Source organism: Danio rerio, chromosome 24 (genome assembly GCF_049306965.1).
Source record: "Danio rerio strain Tuebingen ecotype United States chromosome 24, GRCz12tu, whole genome shotgun sequence".
Classification (NCBI taxonomy): Eukaryota; Metazoa; Chordata; class Actinopteri; order Cypriniformes; family Danionidae; genus Danio; species Danio rerio.
In genome coordinates this window covers 36,447,501-36,473,513 of record NC_133199.1, presented here as the reverse complement: position 1 = coordinate 36,473,513, position 26,013 = coordinate 36,447,501, and the positions used below count along the sequence as shown (strand labels likewise).

Here is a 26,013-nt window from a genome sequence, read left to right as displayed (position 1 = left end):
AGTGATTTGTCTATATTGAAAGATCTTAATTTTCGGTAAACAGTATAGCCGTTGTTGCCCCTTCTTACACAACATATTAGTATTAACAGAAAAGGACAATTTATCATCTAAAACAGTTCGCAAATACCTATACTGATCAACACTCTTAACACCCACTCCTTTAATACTAGTTTGCTTACCTTTAATCAGTCTCCTCTTACAATTAAAATCAATAGGCATGTCTTTAGTCTTAAGAACATTCACTTGTAAGAAAGCCTCCTGACACGAGCTAGAAAAATAGTCAATCACAGGACCATGCGTGGAGTCTTCCTCAATTACGTTCACTTACGAGGGTTTCCCCCGGGTTACCTGGTTTCCTCCCACCATCCAAAAATATGCAACTGAAGTTAATTGACTAATCCAAATCAGCACCATAGACATGCTCCTTGTAAGTAGTTATCTCTTAAGAGCAATCACTATCTGTTCATTAGCTACTACAGCAGGGGAGTTCTCAAGATCTACCTCAGCTCAAACTCCCCTCTCGCCTTGCAAACGGGAGGGACCCCCGGGCTCGAGGATCTTATATACTCAGGGCTCTCTCCCTGGACAGAATGCCAAACAAGCTTTATAATCAATCATCAGCAAAGTGTGAAATCTTGAAATGTGACAGAAATGAGGATGACAACAAATGCATCATATGAATGCCAATGGCAACAAATGCACCATGTACATGAAGATGACAACAAATGCAGCATATGCATGCCAATGACAATGAATGCAACATTTGAACGCCAATGTCAACAAATGCAACATGTACATGAAGATGACAACAAATGCAGCATATGCATGCGAATAATACGCAACACAGGCATGCTGATGATAACGAATGCAACATACACATGCCGATGAAAACAAATATATGCATCCACATAACAACAAATGCAACATTTGAATGCCAATGTCAACAAATGCAACATATGCTTGCACGTAACAACAAATGCATGCCAATGACAACAAATGCAACATATAAATGCCAATGACAACAAATATATGCATGCACATAACAACAAATGCACCTTATGACAAGCAAAGTAAGACCTCTGAGTTGCATGTGAATGGTAACACAACATGTGTATGGCATATGACAATATATGCATGCACATAACAGCAAATGCAACATATGAATGCAAATGTCAACAATGCAACATTTGCACGTAACAACAAACACATGCCAATAACAACAAATGCAAGATATGCATGAAGATGACAACGAATGAAATATATGCATGCTGTAGTGTTGGGCTGATAGACGATGCCATCATCCATTGCCAATGGCCAATAGAAAACATGATGCTAAGCCAGTATCGCCGATCCTCTGCCCCGCCCCCGTCGCAAACCCGCTCGAGACAAATACACACTTAGGAGCCGTTTACACTAATACATCTTGGTGTTAAAATGCCATTTTAGAATGAAAATGATCCACATCCACACCGTGTTTTACCTAGCATTTCTGAACAGCCCTCCGTCCGCTGAAAACGCACATCACGTGACCACACACACTGTCATGCGCTCGTCTGAGCTCCAGTGAGCAGTGCACGTCGGACAGTTTATCAAGGATGTACCGCTGGATCGCGTCTCACTATAGCGGTTAAACGTGATATACAGACATCCCAAGTCTCCCGGAAGTTCCGGGAGCCTACCGCAAATGCATAGAAACTTCCGGATGCCCGCAAACGAGTGATAATCTCCTGGAAATGTCAACAAATGCAACATATGCATGCACATAACAACAAACGCATGTCAATAACAAATGCAACATATGCATGCTGATGACAAAAAATGCAACATATGAATGCACATAACAACAAATGCATGCCAATGACAACAAATGCAACTTATGCATAAGGATGACAACAATTGAAATATATGCATGTTGATGACAACAAATGCAACATATGAATGCTTATAATAAAAAAGCAACATAAGCATGTCAATGACAACAAATATATTTTTGTCTAAGCCGAGCACGCATTATTCTTAAGGACACCTTTCACCCCCCGCTCACAGACTGTTTTCACTCTTGCCTTTCGGCAGGCGCTTCAGGCTTCTCCGGACAAAAAACAGCAGACTGAGGAACAGCTTTTCCCCCAGAGCTCTCTCCCTCTTGAACTCTGCCCCTCACTGACTCTTTTGCCCCCCCTCCTCTAACTTAAACTCCTCACAATCACTGCACTGTTTAACATTTGCACATTTAAAATTTGCACATATTCATTGAACTGATTTACTTATTTGAACTGTACATACCTACTGCACATGAACATTTGTAACTATGTACATACCCACTGCACATATACATTTGTAATCATGTTTATTTATCTCCACACTACTGATTATTAATAGCAACTTGTACATATTAATTTATTGTACATATATCCATATATTCATTTATTGTAAATCTCTGTTCATAGCTAATACAACCTGTATATAATGTTCATAGTACATCCATCTGTAAATATCCCCATAGTTTTTCTATAACTGCACTTTATAAATTATACCTCTGTCCTGCACTTGCTGCTATTGCACTGCTGGTTAGAACTAAACTGCATTTCGTTGCATTGTTCTTGTACATGTGTAATGACAATAAAGTTGAATCTAATCTAAAAAATATCTAATCTAATATGCATGCAGATAATAAGCGAATTTAACATATGAATGCCAATGTCAACAGTTGTAACATATGCATGCACATAACAACACATGCATGCCAATGACAACAAATGCAACATATGCATGCCAATGATAACAAATGCAACATATGCATGCAGATGATAACAAATGTAACATATGCATGCCAGTGACAACAAATAAACAAATGCCTGCGAATGATAATAAATGTAACATATGCATGCGAGTGACAACAAATAAACAAATGCCTGCTAATGGTAATAAATGTACCATATGCATGCCAGTGACAACAAATGCAACATATGCATGCTGATAATATCCAAATGTAACATGGAGTGTGCATGTCGATGACAACAAATACAACATATGCATGCCAATGATAACAAATGCAACATATGCATGCAGATGATAACAAATGCAACATATGCATGCAGATGATAACAAATGCAACATATGCATGCAGATGATAACAAATGCAACATATGCATGCAGATGATAACAAATGCAACATATGCATGCAGATGATAACAAATGTAACATATGCATGCCAGTGACAACAAATAAACAAATGCCTGCAAATGATAATAAATGTAACATATGCATGCCAGTGACAACAAATAAACAAATGCCTGCTAATGGTAATAAATGTACCATATGCATGCCAGTGACAACAAATGCAACATATGCATGCTAATAATAACCAAATGTAACATATAGTGTGCATGTCGATGACAACAAATACAACATATGCATACAGATTATCACAAATGTAACATGCATGCCAATGAAAACAAATGCAACATATGCATGCCAGTGACAACACATGCAACATATGCATGCAGATAATAATAAATGCATATGACAACAAGAATAAATTGGAACAGCATTTGCATGACAAATAACAACTTTTATGGTGTCTATTGATCTTAGCAGAGTGAATTACCATCGATGTTTGAAAAAAAGACATCCTTTTGTTCTTCCGAAAAGAAATAACACGAGGAGGAATAAATGATGCCGAAATATACATTTCTGGAAAAGCTATTACACAGCAGTGTGAAGGAGACACATTGGAACATGTAAGAATCTCCTGTGACTTCACTGAGATCATCAGGAGACATACATCCTGTGAAGGAATGGAGGGATGGTGATAATTACATCAAATTAAACAGCTGCCACCAACAGCACCACCAGTGGCATATTTCGCCTGAGAAAACGTCACTCTTTCCCTTGCCCATACATAAAGTTTATCCACATGAGAAAAAAATGAGGACAATGCTGATTGAGGCTGATTCTTATCGAATGTTCTCACTCTCAATCTTCTGTGCACACAATAGCTTCACGAAGACAAACTTTAGACTGTCAGTATAATAAATTATGGCCTACAATTTGCAACTAATAAAGGAAAAGAATATTTGAGGCATGTGCAAAGCAAGTAATTTTAGGGATATTTATAATGCAAATAAATATAAACAGTTAGCACCATAAAATAACACTAATAATAATAATAATAATAATAATAATAATAATAATTATTATTATTATTATTATTATTTATTTTTATAAATCAATAAATCAATGTTATTTTTCTTTTTTTATTATGATTATGATTATTATTATTATTATTAATGTCAATATTATTATTATTAGTAGTAGTAGTAGTTTAGTAGTATTGTCATGTGAAGTGAATGCTGACAACAGGGGTGCAGATTCAAATGCAGGTGTATTAGAGAGGTCAGGTAAGCAATGGTCAATACAGGGGCAAACAGATGTAAACGATCAATCCAGAGTCGTAGTCAAATACACAGATGGTCAGAAGGTAGGCAGCAGACAGGAATAAACAGATAAACAAGGCGAGGATCAAAACATGGCAAAGGAAGACAAATTAAGCACGTTGCAATGTCACTAAACAGTAAACAAGACTCAGCAACATGTGTTTGTTTGAGAGGTGTATATAGAGTCTGTGTAATTAGTCCTGAACAGCTTCAGCTGTGTCTGTTTGCAATCATGGGGATCTAGGCCAGGCGTGTGTGTGGAGCATGACTGACTATGTAGTTCTTTTGCTGGCAGATTTGTAGTTCTCCAGTGATCTGCACAGGCTGGATCCCTAATTGTGACAAGTATTAACAATATTGATAGCTTAATTTAAAAAAATTAGGGTATTTTTCTTCATTGTTAAATATTAATATTATTCTTTTAACAATAATAATAATAATAATAATAATTATTATTATTATTATTGCTGTTGTTGTTGTTGTTGTTATTATTATGACTACATTCAAAAGATAAATAACAGCTTTTTTGAAGGAAAAAATGCCATTTAGGCACTAAACGATAATTATTTATAATTATAAAGTAATACAATTCAAATACAATTCTGACATGAATTAACCTGGGTTGGTGAAACAAGTAATAAAAACTTCATATTCTCAGATGTAAAGTGAAATAAAATAAATATTAACAGTTAGCGCCATAATAAAATAACACCAAATACAAAAACAACAGTAACAACAACAACTTTAATAATAATAATAATAATAATAATAATAATAATAATAATAATAATGTTATATACAAAATCATTAAATCTATGTTATTTTTATTTTTCTTCATTATAATAATCAGTAGTAGTAACAGTGGTATTTTTTTCTTTATTATTATTAATAACAATAACAACAATAATAATAATAATAACAACAACACAAATAATAATAGTTTTTGTTGTTAATATATTAATTATTCTTATGAGTACATTCCAATGATAAATAACAGCTTTTTTAAAGGGCAAAAATGTCATTTAGGCACTAAACGATAATTACTGATGATTATAAACTCATACAAATACAATTCTGACATGAATTAACCTGGGTTGGTGAAACAAGAGAGATAAAAACTTCATATTCTCAGATGTACAGTAAAATATATGACCTGATGTCTGAACGGCTGGTGACCTTTCACCTTGATAGACTCATAAAGCAAACTCCCTCAAGCCCTTTTCAAAAACACACATACAAATACATACAGACACACACACACACACACACACACACACACACACACACAAACATTTTCCTGCAGCTCTACACACACACACACACACACACACACAAACATTTTCCTGCAGCTCTGCACACACACGGAGTCATTGACATATCCAGAACTGCCCTGCCAAGCCATCAAAGCTTGACAAACACAGACATTTCCACGCACACGCACACACACAAGAACTACAAAGTGAGAAGGGCAGGACAGGCATCTGCTGCTGGCTGTTTATGTCTGAGTGTGTGAGAACACACTGTCAAGATCACCGTCATTACCGACCGGCTCGAGCTCCTTTTTGTTTAGTCTCTGACTGATGTCAGAGGACGTTTGCAGCTCCGTTTGTGACATTACTGAGTGTGTTTCTCACATACACACTCATCTATAAACACACACTCATGATGATATTTTAGACACACACATCTATAGATCAGAGGTTAAAAAAGCACTATAATATAGTAATGTATAATATAGTAACAAAGTATGAAACAGCAATATTATGGTACTTTGATGCGTGCTGTAGCATATTAATATAGTCTTTCGGGACATGAACAATTTCAGGCTTAACTATTACTATACTACTAGTTACTAGTACAACTTACTATTGTACTTTTTTTGGTAAAGTTTCAATTTTTATAAAAGGATTACAGAAATACAACATGCTTTAAACAAATGCATTAAGCAGCACAAGCGTTTTCTGTTGATTATAATGATTCAATTATTAATTATGGAAAAATATTCTTGGACAGCAAATCTGCATATTATGATATTATGATTTCTGAAAGATCATCATATTATGTGGATTTGCTGTTTAAAATTTTTTTTATAATCAATAAGTAAATCAGTATAAAAATATTTGGTAAAACAAATTATATTATATTAATTATATTATATTATATATATATATATTAGCATTATCAAGCAGTTGGATAGGTGTACCTAATAAAGTGGCCAGTAAGTATTATATATATATATATATATATATATATATATATATATATATATATATAAATATATATATATATATATATATATATATATATATATATATATATATAACTTACTGGCCACCTTATTAGGTACACCTATCCAACTGCTTGATAATGCTAATTTCTCATCAGCCAATCACATGGCAGCAACTCAACGCATTAGGCATATAGGCATGGTTAAAACAATCTGCTGCAGCATCAAAACCGAGCATCAGATTGAGGAAGAAAGGTGATTTAAGTGCGCTTTGAATGTGACATGGTTGTTGGTGCCAGACGGGCTGGTCTGAGTATTTCATAAACTGCTGATCTACTGGGCAGTTCTGTGGGCGCAAATGCCTTGTTAATGCCAGAGGTCTGAGGAAAATGGCCAGACTGGGTTGAGCTGATAGAAAGGCATCAGTAACTCAAATAACCACTCGTTACAACCAAGGTATGTAGAAGAGTATCTCTGAACTTAACACATCCAAGAGCGGATGGGCTACAGCAGCAGAAGACCACACCGGGTGCCACTCCTGTCAGCTTAGAACTAGAAACAGAGGCTACAATTCACACAGGCTCACCTAAATTGGACAATAGAAGATTGGAAAAACGTTGCCTGGTCTGAAGAAGTCTCGATTTCTGCTGCGACATTCGGATGGTCAGGTCAGAATTGGGTGTCAACAACATGAAAGTTCAGGCTGGTGGTGGTGGGGTAATAATGTGGGGGATACTTTCTTGGCACACTTTAGGCTTGTTGGTACCAATTGAGCATCGTTTCAACGCCACAGCCTCCCTGAGTATTGATGCTGGCCATGTCCATCCCTTTATGACCACAGTGTCTTCTGATGGCTACTTCCAGCAGAATAACACGCCATGACATAAAGCGCGAATCATCTCAGAGTGGTTTCTTGAACATGACAATGAGTTCACTGTACTCAAATGGCCTCAACAGTCACCAGATCTCAATCCAATAGAGCACCTTTGGGATGTGGTGGAAAAATTTGCATCATGGATGTGCAGCCGACAAATCTGCAGCAACTGCGTGATGCTATCATGTCAATATGGAGCAAAATCTCTGAGGATTATTTCTAGCACCTTGTTGAGTCTATGCCAAAAGGGATTAAGGCAGTACTGAAGGCAAAAGAGGGTCCAAACCGGCGCCCTGACATTTTGTTCTACCCATCAGATTATGCTACCAACACTGTATTTGAAGGGTTCTGAGGTTTGGGTTAGGGATTAGGTAGGTTAGGGTGATATTACAGCTTTATATCACACTACACCACATTAAAATTTATACAGGAAGTAAAATCTGATGGGTGGGATATTGCATCATAAAAATGAGCTACCTACTTTTTGAATGAGAGAAAGGAACAATCCAACAAGGTAGGAAAACCGCTACTAGTTAGGTGTACCTAATAACCCAATGAAGTGGTCGGTGAGTGTATTTATACTTATATTATATTATAACATACGTATATAATGTTTATATAACTATTATAGTTTTGCTTGGGTTTAGTTATTAAACCTAAATAAATATGTTTTAAAGACAATAAGTGATGAGTCTTTTTTTTAATCCAGTCACCATTTAGAATTTACAAAAAAGGGGCATTAATACAACATAGATGATCAAAAAATAGTTACAATATTACTATTTCCAAACGTAAATATGCATTCAGACAAACCACCATTGTAATATGCAAAAAGACAATAGTCACTGTAGTATTGGACACAGTATTTTATAATATGGTAATTCAGTAACATGGTACTGTATACTGTATATACGTTATCAAAGTATACAGTGCATTTTCCTAATTGTTCTCTTATGCTAATGCACAACTGCACTCCATTCGCTTGTGCTAATGAAAGAAAAATGCTGTTTATTTCTTCCTGACAACCAGCAATTAAACACAATGCCAAAATCCTGTTCTGCCTTTGCTTGCTGTTTTTAGCACAAACTACATGTGAAAAGTGATCAGACGACAGATGTGGATCTGCTGACCTGAAACAGAATCATACACACCTGCTTTCTGATTACAACCAATCTCCAGCAGAAAAAACACACATGGTTTATACACAATTTTTGCAAACCCTTTTATTCGCTCGTTTTTGTTGAGATCTGTTGTAGTCGCACCAGAAAGAGTCAGTATCTTACCTCTGTGACGTCTTCTTATATTTTCGCCTGAAATAAAAAAAAACATGAACATTTAAGCTCAGGTAAATGCAAATCAGAACAGGGATGTCATTTCTTAACTATTTTTTTTAATGGAGCTGACATTATCGAGCATATCATTCACTTTGCAATTTCTTTTTACAAGAAACATACATCGTGGGTCCAAAAAACATTGATTTATTTTACAAATGCATCTACAATGATGCTATAATCCTAGCAATAAACAACAAAAATATCCCTGTATGTTTATTTATCATTAGTTATCATTTTAGACACAATACACATATTGTCTTTTGTGCTTTTCACAGACAGAAATAGTTCAGAATAAAGTCGGAGCACAATATTTGTTAGTCTTATACTTTGCAGTTTAAAAAATGCTGGGTTGTAAAATCCTGTGTTGGATCAATTATGGACAAACCCAATGTTAAAAAAAATAAATAAATAATAAAATAATTAACCTTTTTTTTAACCTGACTGTTGGGATTGTCCATATTTGAGTAATGTTTGGTCAAAACCACCCAGTATTTTTTGCAGTGTTTCACTCATACCTGCCAACATTTGGTTCATAAAATGAAAAAAAGAGGGGTTGGGGTTGTGAGGGGATGGACAATATGGGAAATGGGTCTGAAGTACGGGAGACTCCCGGGAAAAACAGGAGTGTTGGCAGGTATGGTTTCACTCCTAAATGAATCTGCTTTTGAACTAATCATTTGAATGAATGATTCGATATACGTTTTAATGTACCATTCAATCATCCATGGCACTTATAGTTAATAGTTAAAAATAGTTTAATTAAAATAGTTAACTATTAGATAATTAGAATATAGTTAAATTACAGTTGGCGACATGGAGGCGCAGTAGGTAGTATTGTCGCCTTACAGCAAGAAGATCACTGGTTCGAGCCTCGGCTGGGTCAGTTGACGTTTCTGTGCGGAGTTTGCATGTTCTCCTCGCATTTGCGTGGGTTTCCTCCAGGTGCTCCGGTTTCCCCCACACTCCAAAGACATGCGGTACAGGTGAATTGGGTAAGCTAAATTGTCCGTAGTGTATGAGTACAAATGAGTGTGCATGGATGTTTCCCAAAGATGGGTTGCAGTTGAAAGGGCATCCGCTGCGTAAAACATATGCTGGATAAGTTGGCGGTTCATTCCGCTGTGGCGACCCCAGATTAATAAAGGGACTAAGCCGAAAAGAAAATGAATGAATTAATGAATATCATATTGTTTCGCACTTCACCCACAACAATCAGTAACTTTTTCCAACACAGGCTCATTGTGGATACGTATCCAGGTCTACATTTCTGGAGACAGCGAAATACGCAACTGGAGGTACGTCTGCTCGAAGTTTTTGTTTTTGCAAATTCACAAAGGCTGCTGTGTATGCTTTTTGATAATCACAAATTCCTCTCTCACGTCCTCTTCTCATGTAAATCCACCAGAGGGTGCAATATACACTCCAGCCGACCAGGGGTGCGTTTCCCAAACAACAATGTAACTCGCGGCTGAACTTTCATGGTACGATGCATCGTTTGGGAAAAGAACTATTTAGTGACAAGTGTTTCCCAAAACATGTAGTTTCTCTGTCGCAGATCCATCGCTTGAACAACTTCTTTAGAGAAAAACCCATAATTTCTTTGTGCAAATTATATTTATTGTTTTATGCGCACACACATTTAAAATAAAGTTCAATATTAGATTTAGTAAAAACATATATTAACTGAAAAATATGTAAATGGCACATAGGGCTTGTGTTTGCTTTGCTAATATTATTGAGAAGTTTAGAAGTTTTTATTTAGCAGACGCTTTTATCCAAAGCGACTTACAAATGAGGACAAGGAAGCAATTTATATATATATATATAAATCATATAAATAAATAAATAAACAAATAAATAAACAAATAAATAAATAATGAGGCTATTTCTTAAGAAATTAAATGTAATATTTATTATTTATAAGAAATGAAAAAACATACTTTAATGATATTATTAATAATATTAATGATGATGATGATAATTATTATTATTAATAAGTAGGATGTTGTTTATTTATTTATTTACATTTTTTTTAAAGTCTACTTTTACAATTTGAGACATGTAAACCACAGCAGAAATGTTCTAACCAGCAGGCCCATTTCATTTGCAGTACAGATATTTAATAAATAACCCACTATAAATGAAAAGAATTAACGTATGCTTTTTGTTTACACAAGCTTTGGAGACGTAGGATAAATTCCGTTTTTAAATAATAGGTCACCTTTAGCTTTCACCATGAGGCTTTGTTCAAAATGACATCAGTGTTTTCAAAGTGCACTGCGAAAGGAGCACAATTGTAAACATGAAGATCGATAAAACTGAACTGCAAAAATAATTTGAAAGCAAATTACACCTAAGAGAGATGACCTTAATGCTTTTTTTATTTTTTAATAATTCCAGCTTTGAATGTTAGAAGGTTCTAAATGAATAGGGCATAGGGGGGTAGTGGGAATAGAACACAGCCAGGAACTATAGTATGTTTCTAATGACAGCTTCAGAGCTGTTGTTACGAGCGACTGATTTGGGAAACGGCAAATCAGCAAACTATGTTTGTAACAATGAAACTTGCGACCTTAGTTGGCTAACGATGGTTTTGGGAAATGCACCCCAGGACAGCTTGCTGTCTACTGACTGACCGCCTTCCCATTTGCAACTGATAGTGTTTTGGAAACTATCTAGAAAAAGAAAAGCCATCGCAGCTGCATGATTTCACCATGTTTTTTTAGCCTGTTGTTTATTTATTTATTTATTTATTGTATTTTGCTTTTGTTTTACCTGTTTTCTGGAACCATTATTCGTCGGACTTGAACCCTATCGTCACGGTCAACTCCAATCTACATCCCAAGTCCATCGTTGTACGTGGCAAACAAGGGTGCAATTGTTCAATCTACTCACGGTTCGGTATGTATCATGGTAATAGGGTCACGGTTTCGGTATGGCAAGGTTTGTCATAAAAATGCTTACAAAACAATTTAAAGAACAATAAAAATATTTATAGGTTAGCAAACACCTGACAATGCAACAGCTACACACGTATGACTGTAGATTTGAATGTTCTCGCATTAATTAAATAAAAGTAGGGCATTTTGAAAATTGTATTGTAAAATAAATTGCTTAAGAAAATAAATAGAAAAAGCTTAAATTTCCCCCTTTTTCTATTTTATATCTCGACTCACCAATCACTTATCGACGACACTAATCATGCAGGTAATAAGCTACTTGGCAAACTGGATAATAAAACTACTGGGCAAACTGGATAATAAGCTACTGGGCAACCTGATAACACCATAATAGCCATCCACACAGAGATAAATATGCGGTCATTTGTAGCGCGAAAAGGAACAGAATCCGACAGCGGCATCATACTGCACCATAGCGCTCATTTTACAGTCATAATGGAGCCAGAAATACCTCTAGGTACATATTTCATGGTCTCCAGAAATGTAGACAGTGGTACGTATCCACAATGAGCCTTTCTAGGCAAAAAAGTCAAGAAACCTTTAAAAGCTTCACTGTAACTTTCAATGCATGTGATATTTTAAGAAAACTGTCCCGATGTCTCCTCTGTCTAATTCAATATACTGATAATCAGAGTCAATCTATCTGAAAATGTCAAATAAATATTCCAGCGGTCATGAGTTAGGCTACTTTACATCCGTCTATTATTAAGGCTCCTATGAACGTTTGTGCAAATAAGGATGACAATGACCCTCTTATGATGGACATCTGAACATTTGGTCATCTAAATCCAGTTACACTTCATGAATGCTCGCTTTGTCCCGCACGTAGAAAGGAAATGCCACTTGTTTTAAAGCAGCTTTTAGTAAAACATGTCCACTGCAGCTGCTCTCAGGTCAGCGTCTGATTGGTCCGGCTGCAAACGGATGACATCACATTCAGAGCACGCAATCGCTGCTGTTTATCTAAACCCACACTGTACATAAAGCAACCTTTGACCTTTGACCTCAGCTTCCTGTCATCGGCCTAATATTCTTCATCCTCCAAAATCATCAGCATCAAAGCTTCTCACTGTGTGTTTATTACGGATTTTAACTTTTATGGTTGTGTGTTTACCTTGGTCGACACTGGTCTCATTTCCCCTTGGAGCTGCCAAGGGTGCAATTAAATTCTTAATAAGCTCAGTAAAAAGGGCTTAAAAGGGGAAATAAAGCTGGAGACGGGACAAATTTGCTTTCATTTTAGGCTATGAACTAGAATGCTCTTGAACGGTGGTATTGATGGACAAATAACAGCTGTCTGGCTTGGTTTAATTTATTTAGGAAATGATTGTTTCAAAATGGCCAAAAACTGAGTTTGTTTTAGTTTGTCATGTAAGGATTTATCTGATACAAACTAAACCACAATAATTAAAATAAATATAATTCAAGAGTTCACACCTAGCTGATTATTGATTATTAAGCTAGTTTGGCATGCGCTTGGCCCTGAGCTCATAAGATCCTCGAGTTCGGGGCTCCCTCCCGTTCCAAGGGAGTTTGAGCTCAGGTAGATCTCGAGAACTCCCTAGTCATGGTCGCTGAAGAGCAGATAGTAATTGTTCTTTTGAAGTAACTTACTCTTGAGGTAAGTACTTGGTAGAAGCATGTCTATGGTGTTGACTTGGATTAGTCAATAAACTTAAGTTGCATGTTTTTGGACGGGGAAGCCGGGGGAAACCCATGTGAGCACAGGGAGAACGTGTAAACTCCGCAGAGAAATGTTGGCTGGCTTGGTAAAGACTGGAACCAGAGATGTTCTTGCTGTGAGGCAAAAGTGCTAACCACTGAGCCACCGTGCCACCCATCTAGGTAAAAGCAGGAGTAGGGGTGGATTCTTCAAAACGAAGATAGCTGTGATATGTAAGGGTATTTATAGTAGCTTAGGAATCGTCTGTTGGTGCATTGTAAATTGGATAATGCGGGTCCAGCCGCAAGCAATCATAAGCACGTGATCCTCTCGAAATTAGTTTATAAATAAACTTCACGTAGTGACTATCACTGTAAAAAATCATAGGTTTCCACACAATTCCTTTTTGTTGTCCCAACACAAATCGATAAAGTTAATTTTACAGATTTAACAAATGTAAGTGTACTGAACATGAAACAATTAAGTTGTCCTAAAATTCCTGAAGAATTGGGTTGTTTTATTAATTAATACCTTATTTGTGAGGGGTCGCCACAGCAGAATGAACAGCCAACTATTCTGGCATATGTCTTACTCAGCTGATGCACTTCTAGTCACAATCCAGTACTGGGAAACACCCATACACACTGAGCCACCGTGCCACCTATGTTGTTTCAGCTCATTTTAAATGAGTTTAAACAAGCAGCAAAAGTCTTTTTTGAGTGTAGCATTATATTGAAAACGGAAAAGATAGATTTTTTATACTATAAGAACTTTTATTTATTTTGAAAGATTTTTTTAAATGTAATCAATTACACTTAATTATAATAATGACATTATAAATAATTTATTAACTCATGCTTTAAAATAAATTCTTAACATTTCAGCATCAGCTATTGTCTTTAAATGTCATCATTTTATCTAGAAACACTTTGTCATTTCTACAATCATTCTACCATGGCATCATTTAAAATGTTATTTCAATTATTTGAAAGTTTATGATTGTTTAGGGATTTTAAATAAACCTGACCACAACAATAAATAGCTACTGCCATATATATATACAAATGTTGTTATATCAAATAAATTTGATTCCCATTGATAGGTTGCAGCTGGAAAGGCATCCGCTCCATAAAAACGTGATGGATAAGTTGGCGGTTCAATCCGATGTGAAAACCCAGAATTAAAAAAGCTGAAAGGAAAATGAATGAATGAATAAATAAATGTATTTGAATTTTATTTCTATTACTATAATTATTTGAATGCAATATTTAATATAACATTTGTATTTTTAAATTGAATCAAAGCAAATAAAAATAAACGTCTGTTAAATGACTAAATATAATAATGTTAATAATAATAAAAGCGTCTGCTACATTACTAAATATAATAATATTAATATTAATAATAATAATAACAACAATAATAATTATAATAATATTAACAACAACAACAACAACAATAATAATAATAATAATAATAATAATAATAATAATAATAATAATAATAATAATAATAATAATAACAATAATAATAATAATAATAATAATAATAATAATAATAATAATAATAAAGTGCGGCGACATGGTGTTGGAATGGGTAGCACGACACGAAGGTCATTAGGTCGAGCCTCAGCTGGTTCAGTGTAGACTTTGCATGTTCTCCCCGTGCTGGCGTGATTTTCCTCCGGGTGCTCGGGTTTCCCCCACAGTCCAAAGACATGCGGTACAGGTGAATTAGATTAGCTAAATTGGTCATAGTGTATGTGTGTGAATGAATGTGTATGGATGTTTCCCAGTGAAGGGTTGCAGCTATAAGGGCATCCACTGTGTAAAATATATGCTGGATAAGTTGGCGGTTCATTCTGCTGTGGCGCCACCAGATTAATAAAGGGTCTAAAGTGAAAAGAAAATCATGAATGAATGAATAATAAAGTGTCTGCTAAATAACAAAATTTAATAATTATAATAACAGTAATAATACTAATAAAAGTGTCTGCTAAATGATTAATTGTATTATTATTATTATTAATAATAATAATAATAATAATAATAATAATAATAATAATAATAATAATAATAATAATAATAATAATAATAAAAGTGTCTGCTAAATGACTAAAGGTAACAATAACAATAATAATAATTAATTTTTATTATTTTCTTCTACTTTTTGCTTGGTGTGACCTGCTCTTGAACGGTGATGTTGATTAGATGGTTCTTGTCTCAGGACAAATAGCTGTCTACTTTCCACAGCTGAGTTCAGGGACCCCGGGCTGACAGCGGCAAAAAACAGTTGTCATAAATCTGAAACCTGGAAGATATTTTGCGTTTATAACCGGGATTAGCATTCAGCAGCTTAGCGCGAATGACACAGTGAGGGATTAGACCAATCCCTTCAACGGCAAACAATAAAATCCTCTTGTGATAACATACATGGTCATTACAGTGCAAACAAATTCAGAATAAGCAATTCCTGTCCCTCACAGGCAAGAAACGAAGAAGTTACACCTGAATATATATTTTACGCAGTGCTCTCTTGCCACTTGGAAAGTCGTGAGGCATCTTGTTTTTCCTGCAACATCATGCTCATCGATACTCAAATGGATCATTTCAAAGAAACTCTTTCTTAATCTTCTGTGTAGTCATTTTCGGTGCATTTATTTACATAATCTAGCTTCTGTGATAAATTTCTCTTCTATAATTCCTCCACAAATATGTGAAGCATGCAAATATTTAGTTTTAATATGCCAGATCCATTTGCAGCCTCATTTGCGAGTAAATTCTCTCTAAAGTTTTGAACTTGGAACACTTTTGATGGAAGATGAGGCTGCTTTTTTTGCATCTGGGAACGGAGCCACACATGAAGAGGATGTTTGTGTTGAATGTGACCTGCTAACACTGAACCATCGCACTTTTATGAATATGCCGGCATCACATTTAAACACTGCAAAATACACACACACACACAAATAAAGCTTTATCTCTTGCCTTTTGTTTTTTAATTGTGCTGCATAATTATTAATTTTATTATTATTATTATATTATTATTATTATATGCATTAATCAGATGATTTTTTATCTGTATTATATTCATAATATATTGACTTTTTATCATCATATAAATATTTGAAACCAGTTTATTTCACACTGATCATAATTAATAAATGTATAAGCTATTTAAATAAATGACAAATGTTATTTTTAAATGCAAATTACAATTCTTTTATATTTTATAATTTTTATTTATTCACTAATCTGCAAAATCACTCCACAAAAACATCAAAAGTTGATCTCTTGCTTGATTTTTAAAATCATAATCTGTATTATATTCTTATTATACTAATTTGCCATCATATAAATATTTAAAATCAGTTTATCTCACAAAAATAGTCCATAATAAAATATTTTTTGATCTGATATTTTAATAAATTAAAACTATGATTCTTCAAAAATTATAAAAATTAATTTATTAATAATTTATTTATTATATTATATTATATTATGTTATATTATATTAGTCGCTTTATTAATTAAATAATAATATATATTTCTTATAACAGTTATTATTATTATTATTATTATTATTATTATTATTATTAATAATATTTTGGAATATTCAGTCATTTATTCATTCTCTTTTCAGCTTAGTCCCTTTATTAATCAGGGGTCGCCACAGCGGAATGAACCGCCAACTTATCCAGCATATGTTTCACGCAGCGCAACCCTACACTGGCAAATACCCATACACACTCGTTCACACACATACACTACGTCCAATTTAGCTTATTCAATTTACCTATAGTGTATGTCTTCGGACTATATTTCCGGGGGAAACCGGAGCACCTGGAGGAAACCCACACAAACACGGGGAGAACATGCAAACTCCAAACAGAAATGCCAACTGACCCAGCCAGGGGTCGAACCAGCGACCTTCTTGCTGTGAGGTGATCGTGCTACCCACATGCGCCACCATGACACCTTTCATATTGTATTATAAATAAAATTAATTCTTTTATGTTTTATTATATAGATCCAGTATGACTTTTTATTTCTACTATCAAAATTTCAAATAAAGACGAATACAATCACAAAAAAAATTATCATTTGACTAATTTTATCTACTTTCACACCCCATTCCTATAAATGATTACTAAATTGATCAGACTATTTTATTTATAAGCTCCTAAGTGAAAACAAACACTCATGCATAGAAAAAAGTGAAACTCTACTCACAGTCCCCGCAGCCTGAGCCAGATCTTCTCAATCTGATCCGGTTGTAGATACTTCAGAGAGTTGTTCTCGAAATCCTCGATCTCTTTGGTAGGTGATTCCATGTCGAAAAAGTCGACCAGACAAAACGACATGAACGGGTTGGTGCTTGGCCAGCAGAGACGCAGAGGCAGTTTGCAGAGCGATCAGCAGCGGCAGCGACTTAGTCTGTCAGAGAGGCAGCTGTAACCCGTCCCTCATCCTCTCTCTCTCTCTTTCTCTCTTTCTGTCTCTCTGTTTCTCTGTCTGTCTGTGGTTTGGGTTTGTGTCTCCGGTCAGGTGTAGAGAGAGAGGCGCGTATGGCAGCGCTGCAGGGGTCGCTCTCTCTTTCTCTCTCTCTCTCTCCCTCATGAATATTAGGCAGTGAATGGGGGTGAAGAGGAGGAGATTAAACAACTGCTGTTGATCTCTGTGTCAGAGTCTCAGATTCATTTGGTTGTGAGCACATTTGGAAAATAAAAGCAATGCAAAGGATGCATGGAAAGCTGCATGATCTGGGACGAGTGGAGAGACATAATGGACAAATATACAGTTGGAGGGGAAAAGATAAGAAGAAGCTGAAAGGTGGACTTGGAGAGAGGAAGCTTTAGGAGTGTAAATGATGTGTCTGTGAGAGAGAGAGATAGAGAGGCTTTGACTTAAATAAACAGAAGAGAAAGATAGCAAGATGTCAGATTTTAAAAGGAATGACTAAATATATAAATGTGTATATATAATTTCCTCATTATTTTCAACAATATTACTATATTTTTCTTATTAAAAATTATATTTGAATATTAAGAATTAACCTATTCATTGGGGTGTACACATTTCTGCACAGTGATCTTATGTTATTTTGTTAAATTAGTTCCAGTTTTGTCATAAGCTCCAGATTAATGTAATATTTTATTGTTTAGCATCATGTAGAAAGTAACAATTCAAAATATATATATGTAAGGCTTTATATCTTTAATGGGTTTGTTTTGTTTTTTCGGCCTAATGAAGGCTTGCTTGATTGATATTGACAGCTCTTTTTGACAGTAACAGGTTCAAAATGCAAATAGCACCCTTGAAATGAACTCTGGGCCTTTTATCTGCTCATTGTAATTGGGATAATGGGGGAATAACACACACCTGGCCATGGAACAGCCTAGAAGCCAATTGTCCAAATACTTTTGGACCCTTAACAAGTGGGAGGCACAAATGCAAACTGTTTTAATATCTTCTCTGTTCACCTGATTTAAATGTAAATACCCTTAAATTAAAGCTGAAAGTCTGCAGTTAAAGCACATCTTGTTTGTTTCATTTCAAATCCCTTGTTGTGTTGGTGTATAAAAGCCAAAACCGTCAGAATTGTGTCCATGTTCAACTGTTTATGGACCTTATATAAATATATATATATATATATATATATATATATATATATATATATATATATATATATATATATAGTTGGACATTTTTTTATTTTAAATTTGCATTTATTTATTTATTTATTTGTTTGTTTGTTTGTTTGTTTATACATTTGAAGCCAGAATTATTAGCCCCCCCCCCCCCCCCCCCCGCCCCCTACCTAGTTAACCTAATTAACTAGTTAAGCCTTTAAATCTCACTTTTAGCTGTATGGAATGTCTTGAAAAACATCTAATAAATTATTATTTACTGTCATCATGGCAATGATAAAATAAATCAGTTATTAGAAATGAGATATTAAAACTATTATGTTTAGAAATGAGTTGAGAAAATCTGCTCTCTGTTAAACAGAAATTGGGGAAAAAATAAACAGACGGGCTAATAATTCAGGGGGCTAATAATTCTGACTTCAACTGTAAATGCATCACACTAGTCAAACTTAAAAGAAGTCAGTAATCCAGAAAGGAACATATTGGTAATTTCTATGACAGAAACACAACTTATTCTGAAGAATTAAATATACCCCTGATTGTGTTGTATCAGCTCATTTACAATATAAAAAATGTTGGGTTCCACAAAATAATTCATGTTGTCCCAACACAAATTGATTAACTTAACTTAACTGATCATTTTAAGGAAATATAAGTGGATTGAACATAAAACAATTAAGTTGTGCCAAAAACAAAATCAAGAACTGTGTTGGTTCAGTTCTCATTAAATAAATAGTCTGAACAACATCATTTTGAGTGTACCCCAGTAAAAATGCTGGGTTCCACACGATTCCTTCATCTTGTCCCAACACAAATCAGTAAAGTAACTTCATTGCTTTTAACAATTGACAATAAGTGAACATGAAACAGTTAAGTTGCCCCAAAAAACACTCAAGAATTGTGTTGATCCAGCTCATTTTAAATATGTAGTATGAACAAGCAACATTTTTTTGAGTGTATGTCTACCATACAGTACATAAGCATATTTGTGATACACTATCTACATTTTCAAACAGATTTTCAAAGACAGACCTGTCCCTAAACCCAATATTTTAAAAATATGCATCTATAATGGCAAATTCTTCACATGTATCAATAAAGTCACTTTACATTAATAGGACAGTGGGGCTGATAGCAATCAAACAAAATCAGTCTCAACAAAATTGACAGCAACAGCTCAGAGGAAGTATGAATGAATTCACAGTACAGTGCATTTGATCTTATGCGATTTTATCACTTTGATTATACAAATACAAGTAGATCTGAATATTTCGAAATCCTATCACTTCATAAAAAAATTAACAAAAATATCTATCGTAAATGTTGAGCCCTGAAAAGCCTATATAAAAGTGAAACCAAAGCATAACACATTCTGTCCAACATCAGATAACAACAAGCAAACCTTCCTGTGTTACACACAAACTGAAGCATCACGGAAGAAACCAGCAGATGTTGACAGAGATTGCATCACTGACTCAAAAATGTCTTGACGCAAAAAATATAAACGATATCAGCACATCACGAAATGAAAACACAATGAACTGGAACGGCAGAAGAAAGATGCCACGACCCACGCAGTTAATCAAGTCATCATCAACATCAGACTGAGCTATAGACGAAAGCACCATTGGATCGAGACCAAACTTCATTAGCATCTGACACTCAATAGCACAACTGCTCTGTTTTAGTTTCTCTTTGATGCTGATGTGGATAATTAATAATTACGGTAGCAGACGGTTTTGTCATTGGAGCCATGGGTGGATTTCAATGAGCCCTGCTGACCAGAATGACTTCAGTCAATAGCTGGGTTTCCATCATCCCTATTCATGTGCATTTTATCTTCACATGTAAAACAAGAATTAGAAATGCCCAATTTCAAATAGTTTTGATACTGCTGCTCAACAGACATTTAACTGACTATATAAAATTTTGCAAGTACATGTCAACTTACACTAACCCCAACCTATACATTAACAGTCTACTTATAACCTAATGAGAATTAGTTTGCATGTAGATTCAATGTAGCTTAAATTCAACAAACCGTGACCAGGGGCGATTTTAGGATTTTCATTTTAGGGGGGGCTCAGCTCCTTATGAGAAAAAATAAAGAAATAAATATTATATATATATATATATATATATATATATATATATATATATATATATATATATATATATATATCATAGTTTCCGCTACATTCATTCTTCCATGGCGGGGCGCCATGCCAAAATTCATCCCGCCACGGCTACATGACAGCTTCTTATTCAAAACATTTTATTTTTTTAATAGCGGGTTATAATCGCACCAAAACGTATTAAAGGGTAAGTGAATTATAACAGCGTGAACTTTTCTGTAGCCGTAGTAAGTGCTGTGCGTCATTTGTTTAACCCTTTAAGGTTACATACTGGCTGACTGACTGGCTGACTGACAGGTATAGCCATTTTACTTTACTTCAGGACGCATTAATGCTACTTTAGGTCTATTAGAGACATTCATAAACATTCCTAGCAAATCTAATAAATGCTGGAGGCATACTCGTTACATAAACACACTAAATCGCACTTCAGTAGCGTTTGTTTGAGAGCGCACAAGAAGATCTGCGCACTCTTGAAGCGGCTTATGTTTGAGGTGGCGTGCAAGAAGTTTTGTGCAAGCAGAGGAAATCGGCGCAAGCAGAGATTAACATGCTCGTTCCTGTAGGTTTTTACATAAATGCGATCTCGACTTCTAATACTGCGCTTACGATATTTGTCATTGAAATAACGGCACAGGTATTTGGTAGATCTGTGTAAAAAAAAAAGAAAAAGGCCTGCCGCCACAGCTGGAAAAAAACCTAGAGGAAACACTATATTAAATAAGTAATAATTTATAGCAATACACTTAAAATCTTTACTTAATATGGGTTGCATATTAAACTATAAACTAGCAGTATTCCACTGTATTGTATAGACTTGCATAATCATTTGAGTTCTGAGTGAGCCAAATAGGCTCAACACTCCAGTTTACTGGTTGAAGTACAATGTTTGAAGTTTTCATGTATTGAATAAATAAACTGCCCCTTTTCTAATTAAATGGCATACATAGAAATATATATATATATATATATATATATATATATATATATATATATATATATATATATATATATATATATATATATATATATATATATATTACTAATTCACATATTTCACAAACTGATTCATAATATTAAAATGGGAAATATTTTTAATACAAGACAACACATGATGTTTTTATTCAGTGTCTCTGCAGTTAAAATGAGTACATTCACTAAGTTGTTCTGTCACTGTGTTTAATCCGTTCTGTGCATGACTGTAGTATAGATAATGCCACATGCACTGCAATGTGCTTTATAATGGTAGTTTGTTTTGAAATAAAAACAGTCAAATGTTTGTTACGAGTTACATTTGGGCTGGAGGAAACAGCTGTGAGGTGAGCACTGAGGAAACAGTAAAACCCTATATGACATTGGGGTACAAGTAATACAAGTGTGTCCATAGCAAAGAACTACAAATAAGCAGTTAATATAACAATTTATCAATAAACACAAACCTCGTTCTTTCGCTCTGCACAGCTGTGGTTAGCTGATCAACTGAAAAGCGAAAGTCGGGGAGGAGCCGAATTCTGCTGCCGTCTTCATATCAAATTTAAGGGAAAGAGAGGATAATTTGGTTTATAGTTTGAGCTAATCGGAAAGGTTTTAGGGGGGCTGAATAGAAATATAGCCCCTCTAAAATAGGCCTAGCAACGCCCATGAGTGTGACCAAAAAAAGTCAATGATTATTACAGTGTTCGGTGATAGTCAATGCTACAAATGCTTTAAAACTCTACAGCTCTAACATATAATACTGCACATTCGCAAAAGCCAACTCCACAAATCAAAAGACTTCTCATTTTCAAAGACCACAGATTTGGTGAAATGACGTGAATATGGCAAATGTCAGCATTAAAAGTAAAAATCACACTGTGAAACACATGCTCAAAGCTCCAGACAGAGTAATGAACAAAGCTATTATGTTCAACTATATTAAAACTGTTCATCATAAGAGTCATTCTTCCCTGCGCAAAATTCGGACTCAGCAAAAGCTCTCGCAGCAGTCTTTAAAATAACTTTCACTTTAAAAATTAACATTCTGTCATTACTCATCCAACTTCATGTTCTTACATGCAGAACAAAAACACTCCTTTCAAGGAAATTTCATTCGTTTGTGTCTTTAAAATACAAAATTATAATCAACTATTCACTTTTAAATGCAACTCCAGAATTTACAGGACTATTGTTTATAAAAGAATAACTAGACGCTAGTTTATGTAAGATATTTAAATGTTTGTTGTTAATAATCACATCATTTAATGGAGTTTCAGAACATGAGAAATGTAGAAAGAAAGAAAGACAGTCAGTATTCAACATTCATTCATTCATTTTCTTGTCAGCTTAGCCCATTTATTTATCTGGGGTTGCCACAGCGGAATGAACCGCCGACTTATCCAGCAAGTTTTATGCTACGGATGTCCTTCCAGCTACGACCCATCAATGGTAAACACATACACACTCATACAATACGGACAATTTAGTCTATCCAATTCATTGGACTGTGGGGGAAACCCATGCCAACATGGGGAGAACATGCAAACTCCACACAGAAACGGCAACTGACCCAGCCGAGGCTTGAACCAGCGACCTTCTTGCTGTGAGGTGACAGCACTACCTACTGCGCCACAGCGTCGCCAGTATTTAACATGTTTTAGTGAAACATCTTTCAGCATATTGCTAACATGCTTAGTACCTTGCTAGTAAGCATCTAGCATTAAATTTAGCATGTTGACAGCATTAACTAGCATGTTGTTATGATGGTTAACTGCTATCATTAATAAAAATGTTGCACACGCTTAAACATTTTTACCAAAGAATATTACTTTTTCTTTTTTCTTGTTTCAAGCATCTGTTAACAAACAGTAAACGTGTATTAGCATATTGTTAGCAGGAATTTGTATGTTGCTAATATATGTTTAGCATGTCTAACATGCTGCTAGCATGAATCAGCATTCTGCTGATTTGCATTATTCGCATTCGCATGTTTTTACACAACATTCTAGTAGTGTATAATGAATGTTTCTAGTATGTTGGCTTCCTGTTTTAGGACTAAACTAGTGTAAATATCTTGTTAGGACATATTTAACAGCTAAAATGTTTGACATGTTGCTAGCATGTTCCTGATGATGAAAAAATGTGTATATATCCAGTATTGACTATTATAAATCCTATTTAACACACAGCCAACATGTATTAACATATTGTTAGCAGGAATTTGCATGTTGCTAATACAGGTTTAGTATGTTTAACATGTTGCTAGCATGAATTAGCATTGCTGCATACATGTGTTAACACAAGGTTTAGCATGCATTTAAATAACATTCTAGTAATGTATAATGAATGTTTCTAGCATGTTGACCTCCTGTTTTAGGAATATACTCGTGTGAATATCTTGCTAGCACATTTAACACATAGCTAACATGTTTGATATTTTGCTGGCATGTTTCTAATAATGAAAAAATAGTATATATCCTACTGAAAAAAACAAACAAACGCTTAAACCAGCCTAGACTGGTTGGCTGGTTTTAGCTGGTCGACCAGGCTGGTTTTAGAGGGGTTTTGGCCATTTCCAGGCTGGTCTTACCTGGTCAGGCTGGGAGATGTCCAGCCAAAACCAGCTATGTCCAGCTTAAACCAGCCTGGTCAAGCTGGTTTTAGCTGGTCATTTTCCAGCCTGACCAGCTAAAACCAGGCTGGAAATGGGTGGAAACCAGCCTGGAAATGGCCAAAACCCCTCTAAAAAACCCCTTCTTTCAGCAAGGTAATCAGTACTGACTACTATTAATCCTATTTAACTGATAATATTGAGTTCATTTTAATGTTGTAAAGTTTTTAAAGTAGTAGTGCAAGCTGTATTTACTTCTTTCATGTAGACTAGAGCTACAGTACACAATAAATCCAAAAATAATATTAAATGCTAGAAATAAAAGTATGTGAGCTGTCAATGGGGTGGTACCTTTTCAAAATGTCCACATTTGTCCCTAGAGGGTCCATATTAATACCTCAAGGGTACATATTAGTAACTAAAAAGTGAAAAAGTACCAATATAGACCCTTTAAGTACAAATGTGTACCTTTCGAAAAGGTACCACCCCAGTGACAGCTCGCCTACCTTTATTTCTAAGAGTGTATATGCAATACCCATTTTGCAGAGAAGTGCCATAATTTAAAGTTTCAGTAGGTGCATTTTGGTGAATCTAGAGCTGAAAATAAACACCAACTGCTCGGAGACAATAGATGAAAATGTCAACTGCTAATAAAAATCAGGATTTCCTAGCGATGTTTTCAGTCATTTATGGTGTTGACATAGTTCACATAGCTTCTTTTAGATTCGATTAGCTCAGAAATATATCTATTACCTGTTTACTTATTAAATGAATATATCTATTTTTTAAATTACTGATAAAATAGTGTTTTGCATGTAACAATCAACAACAATTTCTCATAATTTACAAGTACTGTGCAGCTCTGCTTTCACGGTTTGGTTTTTCTTTCAAAATAAACTGCAGTTGCAGAGCCTCCAAACCTCAAAACACTTCAAAAAGTAACAAATAGCAATGCAGGCAAGTAATTTTATGACTGAACGATTCTTTAAAGTTGAAGACGAACCACGCTTTCCTGAAGTGCGTGCAGTCGAGAGTGTTTTAACATTTGGATGTTGTGACCTGAAGTTTGGGCTTTACGAAATCAGTGTTGTCGAATAAAACTCGCATTAAGCATGACTGCACAGAATTATTCAAATCTGACCTTCCCA

General features: G+C 34.9%; 1 protein-coding gene across 23 annotated transcripts in view; it reads right to left on the bottom strand.

Annotated features, from left to right (window-relative positions):
- pde1ca (phosphodiesterase 1C, calmodulin-dependent a) overlaps positions 1 to 26,013 on the bottom strand; it is a 203,505-nt gene that overhangs the window by 111,712 nt on the left and 65,780 nt on the right. For 8 of the 23 annotated variants that reach the window (XR_012399489.1, XR_012399490.1, XR_012399491.1 and 5 more), the window contains exons 1-2: positions 17,727 to 18,369; positions 8,821 to 8,847 (exon numbers count right to left, since the gene is read on the bottom strand). The exons of 13 other annotated variants lie outside the window; for them this stretch is intronic. Coding sequence is in view for 4 of the 10 variants with exons in the window: in XM_073940963.1 (XP_073797064.1) it covers positions 8,821 to 8,847; positions 17,727 to 17,857 (158 nt within the window). In the remaining 6 variants the exon portion in view is untranslated. Of the gene's footprint in view, positions 1 to 8,820; positions 8,848 to 17,726; positions 18,370 to 26,013 lie in introns of those variants that run through there. 2 more of the 23 variants (XM_073940967.1, XM_073940968.1) reach the window with 1 other exon arrangement.